A 17,315-nucleotide genomic window follows, 5' to 3' on the forward strand; every position below is an offset into this window, starting at 1 on the left:
TTTTGAGAGAGAAAAAGCCAAGAAAATTTAAGATGTTAAGGGCTAAGACTGAGTTTAAGAAGCTACTTAAACAGGTATTTAATGTAAAAGGCAGGAGTAATCCTCTCTTTTTCTCTCTCTCTCTCTTTTTTTTTTTTTTTCCTTAACATATTTGGACTTTTTTTTTTTTTTCTCCAATCTGAAGAGTCTCATACAATCACCTGAACAGGGTCTGCAGCCAGGACAGCCTGAATATTTAAAAACTTAGGAACACCTCTGAAGTCAGGCATATAATTCAGAATATTTTCAAAGCAGGGCCTGCTACCATAAAGATTGCAGTGAATTTCCTTCAATATATAAAAATGGCTCTGAATTTGGGTCTGTACCCTGTGTTGGGACAACACAGGATAATGCTATAATTAATGTACAAATACATTTGCAAGAGTTCCTTCCTCTCCCCCATATTCCTAATCCAAACAAATAAAAATAAAGACAAGTGTGATGTGCCATCAGATGCAATCCAATATGTGAGTGGCAGACTGGAACTAGGAATCAGCTCTTCTGGTCCCCAGTCAAGTGCTCTATCCTCTGCACCAAATGATCCCTCGAATGATAAATGCTATGGCTAGGTTCAGCTATCTTGAGAGAAAGCAAAATCATTGGTGCATTTACAGTAATGTTATCCCATTCCCACCTAACAACAAAACCCTTCTGTTTTTTTAGAAGTTTCAAATGCAAAGGTAAAGCTTTGCTCTAGGGCTGCAACATGATGAAAGAGGAGACAGAAATCACAACTTGGAACCCAGAAGGAGATGGCTCACAAATAGGTCGAAAGAAATACATATGACTTGAGGCACAAGGAGTGTTATTAAGCAGCAGTGCTATCTGAAGCTGTGAATTTTAGAGAGGTTGTGGTCTGCTTTGTCTAAAACGTTGTTTGGCATTCTTGTCTGAAGATTCAGCTATTGTGTTAGGTAATCCTTGAGTGTAATAGCAAGATTTAGGGAAAGGACAAAGTATGTTAACTAAATCTTTGAATTCTTTTGCCTTCAGAGAGTAGTATCAACCCTTAAATATTTGAGAATTGCTTCTGGTACTGACAAAGGTGGTCACAGTTCAGGATTAATCTGCTGCTATCCTGGCACACTGCTAGCACTTCAAAGCTATTTGAGTGTGTCTCTAAATGAAGCTGTTGTGAGCAGCCGTTGTTTTTAAAAGCAGGAGCTCTTTCTCCTGGCTCCTGTGGATGGAGATCTCGCTGGGCACACACAGAGGCTACAACTTCAAAAAAAATCAGTGCCTGATTCTGAACTCCTGGGAATAACTGCTGACTACGCTGGAGTTAAATAAGCAGGGGAACCACTGTTTCCTGAATACCTGTCAGCGCTGTTATCAGTACCATGTGAGTTAACTATAGCACATAGCTTACAGTGTTTACCAAGCACTACCAACTCAGCCAAGAAACCTTAACTAGAGAGCATGATCTGGTACAGTCTTCCAGTGCCAGTCAGTAACTCAGTACCAGTCTATGTGAGAAGGTAAATCTTCCCAGTCCAACAAGATTCACTCAGACCATCCTAGAAGATAAGCTCAACGCATTGAAACTGTTCAGCAAGAATTTCCTCTCTATCCAGTGATGATAGTTGCTCAGATTTCACAAAGCACATGCAAGTATATTTAAACTTAGCTGTACACTGGAATTTGTTTCTATTCATTAAATGTATATAAGGACACAAGAACACACAGATAGCCTTAAATCAGCAAGTGAACCCCCCCCAAAACATAACAGAGTCCTAGAACTAATTTGGCTTTTCCCCAGTGGCAAGATTTTTTTCCCTGTATGATCTGATGCTTAATTTATCTCACACACATTCAGTATTAAGTTCAAACAAGGTTTTGCATAGAAATTCCTATAACCTTTTCAGGTTTTGCATCCTTAAACCAACTGTTGCTATGATGGGCTGTCTTTCAGATTAGACACAGTTTCCTGTGCTGTTGGCACTATATACCTTATATGCAGCTACAGCATGCAATATGGAGCATCTTACCTATACCTTGCCTGTCTAGCATAATTCATGCAACTGAGTCCATGAGCTTGGAGCAAACAAGCAAAGCTTATGCAAATACTTCAAATAAAGCACGAGCTCAAGTACTCTACTAAGTCAGGGACTTTTTCAGGAATGATAAATGTGAAAAACAAGGAAAAGGAAGGCAACTCCTTGTGGATTGAAGACATAAGAAAACACTTCTTGAACTTCGGGCAAAGTATTTGCATACGTTACAGTGGCCTTTGGATTGTGAAGATTAATACTTTTCTAATGCACATTAGTGGTCGTAAAGGAAATGCATAGGAACATGCCTTTAAGATAAATACAACATGTGGTCTTACGAAGGTTAACTTATTTGCAATTAAATCCTATTTCTGAGTCCAGCTTTCAAAATAATGTCTGCGCTGAACCCTACTTACAAACTTTACAACAGAAAAGACAGGTGTCTGAAATCAGAACTCTGATTTGTGAAGACACCCTTCTACCTTGTGTAAGTGGCAGCATAATTAAAGCCCTGACAAACACATAAATCCATGATGGTGAAAAAGGATGAATTCTGCAGTAAGATACAAATGATTTCAAAACAACACATGAAGGGACTATAGACATTCAGCGGATATGACAAACCCCATCAGTGTAGCTAAGGCAAATTATTACTAACAGCCACCAACTGCCAATTCAGCTGAAGACCACAGTTGGAGGTACCAGGGTGACAAATTCAAGTCAGACATTTTAGTGGAGTTGGGAATCTGGGCTCAAATCATCTGATAAGTAAAACAGCAAGTACGTATGTGCCAACAGTGCGCAGCATTCCAACAGAATCTAGCGCATCTTGGGGCCATCCATATGCTCCACCATATGTCCATGAGAAGAGAGGTCCAGAATCACTCTCTGAAAAGGGCTGGCTCTCAAGATACCAGCCAGGATCCCAATTTTGCTGTATTAATTGGTGTGTAAGCACCTGTATTCCCTCCAACAGACTACTGATTTTAGCTCAGAGGGAAAATATGGAACATAACCCTTTGCTGATCCAGAACCTGACTCCCACAGGGCAAGTTCTACTAGGGAAGAAAAGTCTGCTCTGGGCTGCATTTCTTCAGAGTCAATTCAACCTCTGTGCATTAACCACAAAGAAGCTGCAGCAACAAAGATGTTACCATGTAAAACAGCAATGCTAATGAGCACCTAGACAGGTTGCTTTATTTTGCCTTCTGTTCTGCTCTTCACTTACATTTTTCTCGGGGTGATTAGCTGCAGTCTATTTTCACATTTTAGTCCTACCTTATCACTATCCACTGTGTTCTGTGATGTCCTGGATGCAATGGAAATGGTGTCAGGTTGACTGCTGCCATCTCCTTGGCTATCTGCATCATCTACTCCATCTCTGCACAAGACATAATAGGGAAACAATGATGCTTAGTTAACATACCACCTTGGAATATGCACAACTTTATAAGTGGATTTGAGAAGTGCTGAGTCAGTGTGCCAGAGCTGGCTTTGTTCTAAAATTACCTCACTGATGCAGCCCATGCTGCTATGTAGCTTGCAATTTAAAATGATGTCAACCTCAGCTATAGGGTTTGGATTAGCACATAATAACAACGTTTGCTGCTGAAAACAGGATGGCCACTGCCTGCATGTTTACAGCAAAGACAACTGTGGTGTTCATAAATAGCTCTGTAATGAGGGTGTCAGGCAAAAATTTTCCTTCAGTTAGATTTCTGCCTTAACCTAAACTATTCAGCCCAGGCTACATATGGCACTGAAGAAAGGGATATTTCTCTTGTCTCACAGGAACATCTTCAGAAATTTAATACTGAGCCATAAAAATTATATCCAAACAAGCATAAATAAAGACAGTATAGAGCTCAGAACCCTAACTCCATGAGTCTGCTAACAGAGCGTATTTTCTTCCTTTTTGCTGTATAGATACAATCCTCCTAAATTTTTACTGATCTTTCAAAAGAAACTTTTAAATAATATAAAATACGTATTTAAGGAAAAGAAAAAAATAAGTAAGATTTCCATTCTCTACTAGAAAACTCTTGTATTGGTGCATGTCTCCAGGAAGAAATGTTTGGATCTCTGCCTTGCTACAAGTCTCCTGGGTGACCTTGGTGACTCATGCTTTGGATGCCTCTATAATACAGCCTGAAGCAAGAGTGATAAAACTTGATGAGGAAATGGAGATGTTGAAATTGTAGGTGGCTTTTGGGAATACCAGCATAACAGCAAAAGAACAATTAATTTTCTACAATTCTTATTTAATTCAGGATTCAAAAGAGTTGGCAAAAAAATTAATATTACCTCGCAGGCTGAAATGAATTTGCATTTGATGATGAAACATCAACTCTCCACTGCAGTGATATATTGTTATGACCAGCTGCGATTTTCATTGTCAAACAATTCAAAATGCCAAACAAGGGAAAAAAAAAATAAAAAAAAATCTCCTAACACTCAAGTACGAAGAAGTAAATTCTACTTTGGGAAAGAAACTAACCTTGGAGTCCGAGGAATTTTTATCATTCATGTCTCTCTAACACTTTGAATTACTAAAATAAAACACCATTGTATGTATATCATAGAAAATCTTTCTAGCTACTTTTGCCAAGACAACATGTAAAAAGCAAACACGATGAAAACTGCTTTTGACAATAGTGAGTGAATCCAGTAAAAAGCCCACAGACACTACACTGCTGTTGGTTGAGAAAAACCTTGTGATTTCATGTGGTACAGAATGACTGAGATTACCTTCTACTGTTGTTCCGCTGTTTTGCTGGTGTCTTGGGGAGCTGAATTGGCTCTTTCAGAGCTCCTTTCAGATGGATAATCCTTTCTTGAATGACTTCCCGTATGTTTTTGATCCATTCCTGTTTTGTTTCAATACTGGATGCCTAAAATTCCACAAGGCAGAAAGATGGAGACTTTATAATATTCCCAGGATGTCACCTCCTATGTAGAAGAATCATGGCTGGCTGTTGAAAATGCACAATTAACTGTTTCTCCTCTCTGCTGCACAGTTTTAGCTGCTGAAGTACCTGGTAACCCCTTGAGAATTGAGGGTATTTTTACCAGACCTACTTGGCAGGCAGCAGCAAAGCAGCTAAGCTCTGGATAAAAACATTTAATACCAGCAATACAGCACACTCTGTAGAGGGGAAATAGGTTATCAGACAACATAACTGTAACACAAATTCTTCGTTAGAAACTCACTTGACAGAAATGGCTGTCAGCTCTGGAGGTTTGACCATCGATAAGCCTAGTAGCAAAGGACTAAGAGTATTACACCTTCCAGACACCCTGAGACATGCCCTGTGTCAGTGTGCAGCTGCTCAACCCAGGCTGCAAGAAGAAAGTAATTTCAGAAAGGCTGCACAACTGTACTATCCTGATTCATATTGAGGCCTTAGAGCTGAATTGCTCTTGATGCAGGCATGACCCTACTGACAGACATGGAAGCTATATGAATACTGCGAGGGAAGAAACTGACATTTAATTTAGTGCTCCCAGGGTCTCAACTAGAAGCTCTACAGTCAAAGAAAACAAGGAGAAAAGACTTACTTTCAGCACTGTTTTATTGTCTGAGGATGGTGTTCGTCCAGACCACAAAGCAAATTTACAGGGATCTCCTTCAACATGTTCAGTCACTCCCAGTTCTGAGGTCTAGTATGGAGGAGAGATGATGAGAGATTACCTATATATGAAATCTCATGAGTCTAGAAAAGTTTACATTTGTAGTGAGAAGTGGAGAGGCAGAGGTGGACAGAGAAGTGAGATCTTGTCTCTGATTTGCTACACACAGAAAAAAGAACCAGAAAACCACCAGGGGATGGCAGGGAAATGAATGGGTTGAGTGATTGTCCTTGTATTTCCCACTGACCCTTTACATCTCACTGCCTTAAATCTCTCCAGACCCACTACAAGCTTAGCTTCCAGGTGAGCCCCACAGGGTCCAGAGCCAGTCCTTCCAGGTGGTATGGGTATCCCCAGCCCAGCATGGGGACATATGAGCCATCCCCCAAACTTGGCCTCTACCTACAAGAAACACAACACCCAGAACATTTTCTTTGCAGCCACACCTACCAGTAACTTGTTCTTGTAAACATATTTTGTGTGTCCTGAAGAATCTTTGATCTCTTTGCTAAACACCAAAGAGATTTCAAAGAGAAACAAATGCCTCTCACGGCCCTTCCGAATGAGAGACTTGGGATCCCACACTTGGAAGGAATCCTGAAGAATCAGCTCTCCCTGGACATCCAGGTTCTCATCAAACCCTGAAAACATAAAACACATTAGCTTGTATTTGTTCTTGGGACCAGTAATGCCCAGAAACATCAGAGCAGTAAGGACTTGAAATAAAAGGGTCTTGCTCTTTTTTTTTTTTAATGCATATTCTGAAAGGATACTAATGGGCAACCATTATCCCAATGAAAATATTTTTCTTCTTTTTCCTGCTGCAATGATGTATTTATTTCACTAAAGGCAAATAAATCATATGTGCTAAATAAGACTGCAGCTAAAGTGTAGTAGTAATTACTTAAATATTCTAAGGATTTCAGTGCTGGTTACTGTACACAGAACTGCAATGCAAAAGATCTTCTGCATGTTAATACAAATTCAGATAAATGCAACATGCAGTGGCTGGAAGTGCCCCCTCATACCATGATGCCTTCAAGCATGCTAACCCAAACTTCAGGGGGCTGTAAGTCCACAGCAGTGCCATGGGGAGCTACATCTGAGAGCAAATCGGTATGGTGTCTGAAACAAGCTTTCCAGGAGTTACTCATTTTCCAAGCTGCATGTCGAAAACCTCCACATGGCTGAGGATCACAAGACTACCTCCACATAACTGGAATGCTTGAGGGAAAAGGAAGTCCCTAGTGCAAAGTGCCCTCCAAGCTACTGTCTCAGCTGCTTGTGGGGTCACACTTCTCTCCAGAGGTGGGCACTGCTCCTTCACCAGAACAGCCCACTGTTGCTCATGCCAAATAGCCCTGAGAGATCAGCAAAGAGCCCTGGTCCCTGCTCCAAATATTCAGGAATTATGTTTTATTCAGAAGACAACTGTCTAAGTGTTTGCCTACCCTAACAAAGTCATCCCTGCTTCTTCTTATTGCATGGTGCTGTTCTTCTCATGGGGACAGATTATCTAGGCATTACTTTAGGAAACCTGGCTCTTCACCAGACACCACAGTTAAAAACATCTTTATAGCCTATGCTGGGTCAGTTTGCCCCTGAAATTTTAACCACTTGGTCTTAAAATGCTGCTTAGCTACTGGCACCATTTTTTTCTTGACTGTTTTAATATTCTTCTTGTTTCCTGGTTCTGACTCAAGCCAGGATGGAAATGATTTTCCCAGGCCAAGAAAATGCTTGCGAGGCAATAAAGCATCTCTGCCTGTAATAAAATTTTTAAATTTTAGAAATACTCCACACATCTAAAATCCACCAAAGACTTAATTTTGAGGCAATCAAAATATTTTCTATCATTTTGAAATACTTTTTAATAATACTTTTTGCCCTTTTTTTTTTTAATCTTTGGAATAATTATACCAACATTTTCAAACACAAGTTGTTTTGACTCAGAAAATCAGAACTTTTCCCTTTGAAATATTGAGACAGTATTTAGAAGTGTTTTCATCCAATAACCATTACAGCTGCCAACAGCTAAACTGATACTGTTTCATGAGGGGGTTTTTTGTTTCATTAAGTAAGAATGTCTTAACCAAATATATACATACACTGTATATGTAGACATACTCACGTGAATGCACATATACATACACACATATAAATACATACATACATGCACACAAGATATAAATAAATACCCAAGATTTCCTAGCCAGCTTTATTCTTCCCAGACTTTTGGAGAAATATCAGAAATGAGCTAGGAAGTACCTGAGAATTATGATCAAACAACAGTATTGCTACAGTCAGCCTGTACTAACTTTCTACACAAGAGGCTTCATTTATTGGAGGTCCCTCCCCTGCCCTGGCCACCTGCCCATCTGCTACCTTCCAGCATGCTGACGTGCATTGCGTCGTTGGCCTTCTTTGGGACACTGAGCATCACCTCCAGACCATCTTTGAGTTCCCCTTTGCCCTCCTCGCAGCAGGTCAGCAGTTCCTAAGAAGCAATGAACACCTATGAACAAACTGTTCAACATACCGGTTTGATATCTGAATGTGTTACTTGGTACATGCAACTGCTTTGCTAACAGTGACAGGAGAAAGCTGAACTGCATCAAAATCCACTGTGGATACTCACAGATAGTGGGGATTAAATGGGAATGACTATAAAACATGACAAAACAAGGTGCTCTCAAGTGAGACTGTGCACTCAGATTCCTGGGGATTTATGTCTATGCTGCAGTCATCAGTCAGTACAGCTGGGTCAGACAGCTTGCAGGACCCCTGCCTGATCCTGCAGTTCTCATGAGTACTGCAAGGCTGGCAGTGTGCTGTGCTCAGGGCAGGGAGATCCCTTCAGGAAAGATTCACCTGAGGATGAAACCAAAGGGGTGATGACTGAATGGGTGGTTTAGCCTTCCCATTAGCAGATGATTTGTGCAGTTGCAGGCTTGCTGTTCCACAGTGCTCACTAGACTATGATATACCTGTGTGCTGCTTCAGTAAACTGGTACAAAGCACAAATTTGTTAACATATTAAATGTACTCAGTAAAGTACCTTCCTAGTACAATACATCAGTCCTTTGGTGTATACACAGGCAGATTTAAAAAGATGCAAGCATCCCATCTCATCCTAGCTTTTCAAAGTCAGATTCTGTCTCTTCCCTTACCTCCCAGATGCTTTTTCTTCTAAGTTAGATCTAAAATTCACCTACTCACAAATACTGCAAAAACCTTTAACCAACTTACAACAAACCAACAAAGATGTGAAATGTGAATGTTTCACTTAGAAGTCCTTGCTTTGTATATGAAGCTTTTCCCTGTTTTTCAAAGGCAAACATTTTAGCTCCCAAATAGAATCTAATGCAAACGAAGGAGTCTCGGTCACATTTCAGTGAAATTTCCCAAAGTTCTATCACTGAAGTGTTTAATCAAAACATTACATATCATAACCTTTAGCAAGAAGGAAAGTAAACAGTCCTGTCTTCCCTTCAAATTTCCCTTTCTCGGTTCTCACTTTTTAGGTTTAAGTACACTTGGATAAAAAAAAACAAACCAAACCAAACCAAAAACATCCTGAACACAACCCTCCTCCAAATAAACACTTGAAACAGGTGATCAGTTTTTTACTGTTTGCTTTTTTCTTTCTGTGAGTCTTTTCCTTTAAAATACCCAAATACCCAATCTGATTTCACACTTTGTTGCTATGCTCAGGTGTGGAAAGTAGGAGCAGCAGCTCAGCAGCAGCTGCTAACAGGTCATGAACAGGTGATGAAACAGCTCCCTTAAGAATAGGTTAATTCATTACACCCATGAACTGCTGTGCATGTTCATGCAGAGCATGAACTGATTTGGGCAGCTCACTATGGTACCTTCAGTAGGAGTTGATATTTTGTGATCCTCTGGACAGGTTTGATTAAGTAAGAGGAGATAGAGTTGGCCAGACCATGTCTTTGCTGAATTTCCTAGAAGAGATAAAAACAGCAGTCAGTCAGGGAAAACTATTAAATTACTGCCAGACAGACCCACCCATAACTAATTTTAGCTCTGGATCTCTGGCTTTGTTTAGTTTTTTAACTCTCTTTAAGCTCAGATGCAAATAACTGCGGTTTCAGAGAGGCTGGCAATAAACTGCAGAGTCCTCCTAAGGCTGCTTAAACTGCAGGGGCCTTGTGCAAGTCAAGCTAAGGCTATGTTGAGTAAACTACACAGGCTTCAATTTAAATATGACTTATCTTTCATGTCAACTGGTTTCTCTTAGCTATGAAGGCTGAAAGCAGAGTCTTAACATCCAATTAAAATGGAGTGACATTAAATTAAATTGCATGCGTAGGGTGCAATTTAGCTGTCTAAACAGTGTCTAATACCATTTGAGAACCCTGGGGTAGCTGAAATATCCACATGCAAGTAACAGGTCTGACACAGTGATGACAGATCTACGGTATTCTGAGGTGGCACCTGGCGCCCAGGAGAGATACCCTTCTGACAACTTTTACAGCACTGAATGCTTCTGTTTTGTCACCTGAATCTCAACCAAAATGTCTGTGCTGATCAGTGTGGTGTGTTCGTGAACTTCTGGAGACAGTGCAAATAGGCATCTGGTGAGGTCTGCAAAGGGCCCTGCTGCCTCCCTCCTGCTGGTTCCAGTGGGAGTCAGGAGCTCCTGAAAATCCTACAGGACCCTAAACTGAATATTTAGCCTTCTAGAAGGCTTCAAACTTAAGCCCTACAGGGGCAGATTCTCTGCTGAAATAGAAGAGGTTGTAATTCCTTCTGTCTCCACCAGGGCATGCCTACCCTTGCTCCTGGACATCAAAAAATCCTTGGTTCCTACCGGAGCAGATGGGGAAGAGCAACGGCACTTATCTCCAGCTACTGGAGGGTAAATTTGGAGCTGTAAAGAAGTCACAGAAGACGAAGGTCGAGGAGCTGCCAAGAATAGAGATTCTCTTTTTGTATACAGTCTGATTTTCTGCTGAGTACTGGGGAGGTTACTGGGTTTTTTTAGCTCCAGTGTTTATGGTTGGATATAAAAATAGCCACTTTTCACACAGTGTGCCAACAAATACATACTTTTTTATACTAGGTAAGTTTGTCTTAGGAAAAAAGATAACACCGGTGCCGCAAAAAAGACCCAAAAGAGAAGTGGCTCCATGTGTGGGTTAATGGAATTTACATGAAGCTGAGTCATGGCTGGCACCAAACAGGGACACTGCCTGCAGAGCACGACTTGGGACTCTATTAGTAACTGCAGGAGCCAGCAAGCCCTCGGCCATGTCTGTGAACTTCCTGGAGCTAAGTACAATTGTTTTTGCAGGATCCAAATAATGAATTTAGCTCTCCTCCTTCCTCTTGGCTCTCTCAATAGCAAGACATGCTCCCAGCAAAATACCACCCCTTCAGGCATTCCTTGCTCTGCCAGGATGCTCCCTGGTCATACTGTGCAGAGACAGAGGGTTGGCGGAGTGACCTGCAGCAGGAAGGCAATAAGTACATTGCTGGAAAGCGACATTCTCCCTGCAGCTTTTCCCTCTGGTCCCTCAAGTGTTGGAGTAAGATGGCAGACTGCTGGAGCATGTCTTGGGTTGAATTTGTAACATCTGGAGATGTCTGGATGTAATGCGGGTGGAGATGGAAACTGGAGAGGTCTGTGCAGGGCAGAGCTCAGTAGTGCAGGCATTTCTCACACACCTCTAAGTAACATGAAGCGCAGATATCTCTGAGCTATCTTTGAAGCAGCTTGCAGATTTCAGAAGCAGGCTAGCCACAGGGCTCTGTGCTTCCTGCTTTGCCCAGCTTCTTGTTTAAAGCAAGCTTCATTCACATTATAGTTGCACCATGGCTCATTATTAGACCCAAGTTATTTCTTGATGGAAAAGTGTTCCAAGGCCTAGAAGACATGAAGGTATCTGACAAGGCAACATGTGCTGCAGTTGTGTATTGCAAACTAGATGAGCTGCAGAACAGGATCAATGTGTAATCTTACATTCAATGACAGAATCCCAAACACCAAGAACGTCCTCTGCACAGGGCAGCACAGGACCCTCAGAGGACCTTGAATGGACAACATGGAGACAGGAACACTTAAATACAATTTCGTACCGTAAGAATTGCTGAGTTTGCCATGAAACAATGATAAAGTGCCCAGATTTTGTATTAAATGTCTAAAGAGATTCACAAATTAAGGTAAGTCATCTAACAGTGTACAATTGTTTAGTTGGAGAACAAACTGCATCCTGAACTGTGTATACAGACCAATGGCTTGCTGAGTAGTCTGATTCAGCACTAAAGCTCTCACAAAACATTTAGGTTTTGTAATGCATGACACGAATGGCTGGTGAGCAATTTCAGAAAAAAATATTTCTGCTTGTGCCTCTCCCCATTTCCTAAGGGACACTCCAGCTCAGCGGAGAAAATGTCTAAGAAACATCATCCATGCAGAAAGACAATAATCTGCAATGCTACAAAAGTCAATGAGCTTTTACCATGTTCCATGCTGGTCGTGCAAGTTAAAGGTGCCCTGAGGCTTCCTGAATATAACAACTGATTTAAAGAAAATAAATATTCACAATAGAAGCAGCATGTAGATAACTGAAACAAACCTTGCCTTTGTCCTTAGGACAAAAGCTCATTTAAATAACAGACAATAAAATCAACATGATCACCTCAATAATATTTTGATTTCCACCAGCTGAAGCTGAGGGCCAACACATGTTGGCAATCAAAAATACATCTTACTCGCCTGAAGTATATGATATTACAAATATTAAAGATTGCTAAATATGGTAGGCATCATTTATCTTTGAAACACAGTAATACTCTCAGATGCTGAACAAGAAAGATATAAAAGAACTTGATTTGTAAGTCTACTGCAGACAGGTAAGAGTAAGCATAGTAGTTTCATTCCCTATGCAAATTCCAGCTAATATAACCATACCCATAACTGATGAATTTTATAAACAAAGCATGATCTGTAGGGAGGGAAGATGATACTCTTTATCCTTCATTAGACTAATGCTATAGGATAAACCAGACAGTTTTCATAATTGAGAGTTTGTGCATAATTTTCCATCTGTATTAACTGGTCTTAGAAGAGAAACTGCTTTTCCCTATATATATGGCTTCACTTCTGCTCTTAGAACATCCCAGCAATGACAGCACTGTTACTGATTCTTTTCATAGTTTCGTACAACATGTCACTTATCTTTGCTCCTCCTAATCAGCTAACCCTTTCAATGAGCCCTGAAGCTGCAAAATCTCAATGGGTTTGAAGGGTTCAAACAGATTACTGGGACTTGGGACTTGTTTTCATCCCAAAGATGGCTTTCTATGGTTTATGCAATTTGAGGAGTTGTAAACTTCTGATCTTCAGGCAGGCTTCTTATCAAGGGGTGTTATTCTAGATAACTCACTCTCACCATTAGGGTGTTTCGCGAAATTCCGTGTTCTGCCTGGAAGGAAAGAACCAGCTATTTCTCTGTGTTCCTTAGGCCAGACTGTTTCCTGTCCTGCCACTGAACCACTGCCAGTCCAAGACCAAGGTGAGAAGGATCTACAGGTACTTTGCACTACCTTAGAAGATTTTTCTGGGGGGAGGATACGCAGCTTTCTTTTTGCACAGGCATCACTGGATAGCACAGCAGAATTCCTACTAATGGAAGGAAAACATCTCCTCTTGCAAAACAGATGTCAGATACTAAAACTTGAATATTCACTATTAAGCAACAGGTTTCCATCCCATATATAGACCTGGAGTGGAAAAGCTTAGCAGAGGAAACACTTTTAACCTTTGCAAACAACACTGATAGACACCTAAGGAGGCTCACACCCTCCAGGCGTCACCAACCAGGATAAACCAATCAACAGGCTCAAGCGCCACCTCCTGGAAAATCCCTTCAATTCAATTCCACTTGCAGACCATATAGTAACAAAGCAAAAGAAAAGTTCATCGTTTTTCATCTGGCTCATGCGAGATCTTTCAGTGTTGAGTTTAACTGAAATGCTATAACTATTGCCACATAGGAAACCCAGAGGAGCTGATTCACATCAGCTGCCAACCACATCACAGGTTGAATCCTGCTGAGTGGTTACATTTGTAAGGTGATTTTCAGTGCTTTGGAAAAGAGGTCTTGGCTTTTTTTTTTACTTTTTATTTTTTTTTTAATTTTTTTTCAGAAAGGCAACCAATTAAAGCTATACGGTAGCAGTCAAGCACGGGAAAATGGATAAAGTTCCAAAAATCAGAGGGAAAGCTTAGTTTAAAAGTACTCAAAAACTTTAAAGATTTTTCTCAGCCTACAAAACTGGGGTTGGAGCCTGCAAATATTTATCACCTGATGTAGTGCTTGTAAGGGAAATAGTCTAACTGCAGTCAGTGAAGCTCCTTACTAGCATGACGAAGTAAACAGGGTAGGTAAAATCTGCAGAACAGGAGGGAAGGATCTTGTTTTGGGCTAAGGGATTTGAAGTGAGAAAATATAATAGGATCTGCTTTTCATTCAACCACTAAACTCCAAAGCAGAGGGTACATCTAAACCATATTTTTAGAAAGGATTTGGTCTAAAAAATGCACAAAGGTTCCCATAAGAAAGTGTATCTCTCTATTAAAAATGACTTGCCACGCTGATGAAGATCACACATCATACCACAGCCTACCAGTTTTCACAGCATGCAAAATCTGCAGTGGAATGAAATACCCAAACCCCAAAGCAAAAAAAAGAATCCGTTGCTCAGATGTAAAGAGGAAGTATTTCAGCTGCCCTGTGCACACTGAATGAAAATGGCAGTGGCTGCTTACATCAAAGAAAGTCCCTGCATGTTCCAGGATGAGCTGGTTGGAGTCAGGCTTGTTTTTGCAGTAGGTGACATACATCTGAAATTTATCTGCCTGTGAAAACAAACATCAAGGGAAAAGCAAGATAAGCTATTTTTCTGCTCCCCCAGTCTTTCATTAAGGCTCACCAGGACAAATACAGGTGATAAACCTTACCCTCAAAGAGACATAAGATTTGTAAATTAAGAACAGATGACTTACAGCCAGTTCTTACCTTACCTGAGCAGTTCTGAGGAGAATGAGGTGCACCATGTAACACCTATGGGAGGCTTTCTTTACAAATGATACAAAGGGAAGGTCAAAAAAGTTAAACCAGATATAAAATAATTTCTAAGAGCTCTAATTAAACGGACTGTATCCAGAAGTTTGCAGGTCTCAAAATCCAGTCATGAGTGTTGGCTCTATCACTTGCTTGACAATAAAGCCAGTATAAAAACTGGGCAAGAGACTCGATAAGCTTAAATTGGACTGAGTCAACATTTTTGGCTTAAGACTGGCTCAGATTAGTGATGCCTGGCCCAGACTTGCCTTCCTTATCTTGGTTCAGTCTTTAACGGCACAAACTTTATGTTGTGCTAGGAGTGTTTTGCATTTAATTTCCTAATTTATTTATTTTTAAAGGGAAATTAAGAGCATCTGTGCACTCCTGCCTTACTGCAGTTTTGCATTTTTGAACTTTGGTCTCAAAAGACACAGGGAAACAGAAGAGGAGGATAGCTTTCTTTTATTACTATTGCATTTTTTATACCAGGTATCTAAATAACAGGACAATTGGGCAGGCAGCTTTTTATGTATATCTGTAACCATACACACAGGTCTGGACATGAACTATTAGTGAGATGTTGTGGTAGTGTCTTAAAAGTACCATGAAGATTTTACACAGAATGATACATAAAATGTGTTCATCTTTCATAAATATTTAATGTCTTCTTTGTAAAAAACACTTCTGAATCCGTTTCACCAATATTTGTGTCATGTTTTTAAATTAAAAGCCCATTTTGAAATCACCCAAACATGCTCATTTTTTTAAGTGACAATTTCTGTAATGACTTTTAAAATACTAATTCCCAGCTTTGAAATACGAATAAAACCAGAGGAGAAAACATGAAGATGGCTGATTTGCTTGGTAAATATTTTCAAAAGAGACCAGCTTTCATACAGATAAACCACTGTAGCAAATTCCCGGAGCCTCCTACACCCATGAAGACTCTTAGCATCAACATTTCAAAGTCCAGTTGGAAATTACTCTGGCATTGGGTAATAGAATGAGAGAGCACAGTGGCTCAGCATTTGACAGTAATTTATGATGGAAAATGTTGATAAAATATGTTGTTCACGCCTTTGTAGAGTCCTCATGGCACAACTATAATTCTGTAAGGAAGGCATATTAAAATTTGAAAGGTCTGTTCCCCCAGGACCCTTCACAAAGAAGATCATACCTAAATACAGGTTTGGTTTAACAATATACTATTAAACAGGAACCAGCAGAGGTAAAAGCTGTGCTAGTCAGTGCAGGACAAGGAGAGAGGCTTTAGAAAGCATTCACTCCACTGCTTAGGAACAGAGTTAAGGGAGGGGACCTTTCATGCTGAGAGGTGAGGGACAAAGCAGTCATTCCAGATTAGCTCCTAACCTCACTTATCACTAAGGATATAACCCTTGCTCCAATTCCTAGCTTGTTTCCCTCTGTGATGGAGGAATTAATTTGAATAAATAATGAAAAGAAGCCTCATTACCCAGGTGACGAAGCAGTGGCCCACATCCTCAGGCAGTTGTTCGTATTTTTCTAGTTCTTTTAGAAAAATGCTGAAAAAAGAAGACACAAAAATAATTAGTTACAGCAAATACCCAGGAGAAGCAGAATGACCAATGAGTTAACCAGTGCTAATGATCAATACTTGTATCTTGATTACAAGACTAATCAAGTGTCCTGCCTGTGGAAAAAGTGTCTCCTTGCCAAGGTATGCTTTGATTTTTGAGCGCAGTCAGCCCAACTCCACCAGAAAGAAAAAGGTAACAATCCCTAATAGCAGGTCAGTGACCAGATCACGAATCTTTAAAAAGATGTTGTTCAGTGGTTCAGAGAAAGAGCAAAAATTAAAGCCCAAAGGTGTCAGCTTTTCAACACCAAACTTGGCACACTGGACAAAGGATAACAAACAAGACTGATACTTCATAGGTGAGTAGTATACTCCCAAAATACAGATTTTGTAATCAACTCTCTCCTAACACCTTGTACAACGAGTGACATCTCTGTTTGCAGCAGAAGCCCTATACAATGCCTGGGTGGAAAAAGGAGCGTGAAACAGAAGTTGCTGAAGGAAAAGCAACTGCATGCTCCAGCCCCAAATCAGGCTGGGGTATGGGTTAACATCACCAGCCAAAGAAGATTGTGGAGGATGCTGGTGGAAGTGAAGAGAGGGCAATTCTTGTGGTCTGGAAGTTCATTCATCTGTTACTTAAAGGCCTTTTTAATGTAGTATGCAATTTGAACACATTATCCTGATACTCTTTGAAGCTGCTTGCACAAAAGCATGCATATGGCAGCCTCTCCTGGACAGTGTTTTGAATGGTGCATTTATCTGGCTAAAACACTCAAAGTCTCCCAGAACTTCAACAAGGAAGGGTTTTCTGGTTTGTTTTTTCAAACTGCTTTGGTTTTGACGTGTAACTTGAAGACAGACTGAAATTCAGACTGAACTTGTGGGATTCATCACCCCTAAATGTTAAGTTTATAATGGCTATTGCATTCACATTATAGCAGGGAAAAAATGCCCTCTAAGCTGATCTGATTGTCTTATCTTCATAAAATGGAGTGCGGT

At 40.4% G+C, this 17,315-nt stretch overlaps 1 protein-coding gene across 15 annotated transcripts in view; it reads right to left on the reverse strand.

The window, feature by feature from the left end:
- The window catches only part of KALRN (kalirin RhoGEF kinase), a 520,424-nt gene that overhangs the window by 139,109 nt on the left and 364,000 nt on the right, over positions 1-17,315 (reverse strand). For 14 of the 15 annotated variants that reach the window (XM_062607041.1, XM_062607047.1, XM_062607043.1 and 11 more), the window contains 8 exons: positions 16,230-16,299; positions 14,458-14,547; positions 9,533-9,625; positions 8,046-8,157; positions 6,111-6,301; positions 5,589-5,690; positions 4,779-4,921; positions 3,309-3,411 (listed from right to left, as the gene is read on the reverse strand). In XM_062607041.1, the coding sequence (XP_062463025.1) occupies positions 3,309-3,411; positions 4,779-4,921; positions 5,589-5,690; positions 6,111-6,301; positions 8,046-8,157; positions 9,533-9,625; positions 14,458-14,547; positions 16,230-16,299 (904 nt within the window). Of the gene's footprint in view, positions 1-2,512; positions 3,164-3,308; positions 3,412-4,778; positions 4,922-5,588; positions 5,691-6,110; positions 6,302-8,045; positions 8,158-9,532; positions 9,626-14,457; positions 14,548-16,229; positions 16,300-17,315 lie in introns of those variants that run through there. The other variant, XM_062607056.1, reaches the window with a different exon arrangement.

Source organism: Pezoporus occidentalis, unplaced genomic scaffold (genome assembly GCF_034315485.1).
Source record: "Pezoporus occidentalis ecotype Australia unplaced genomic scaffold, CSIRO_AGI_Poc_V1 ctg12, whole genome shotgun sequence".
NCBI classification, from domain to species: Eukaryota; Metazoa; Chordata; class Aves; order Psittaciformes; family Psittacidae; genus Pezoporus; species Pezoporus occidentalis.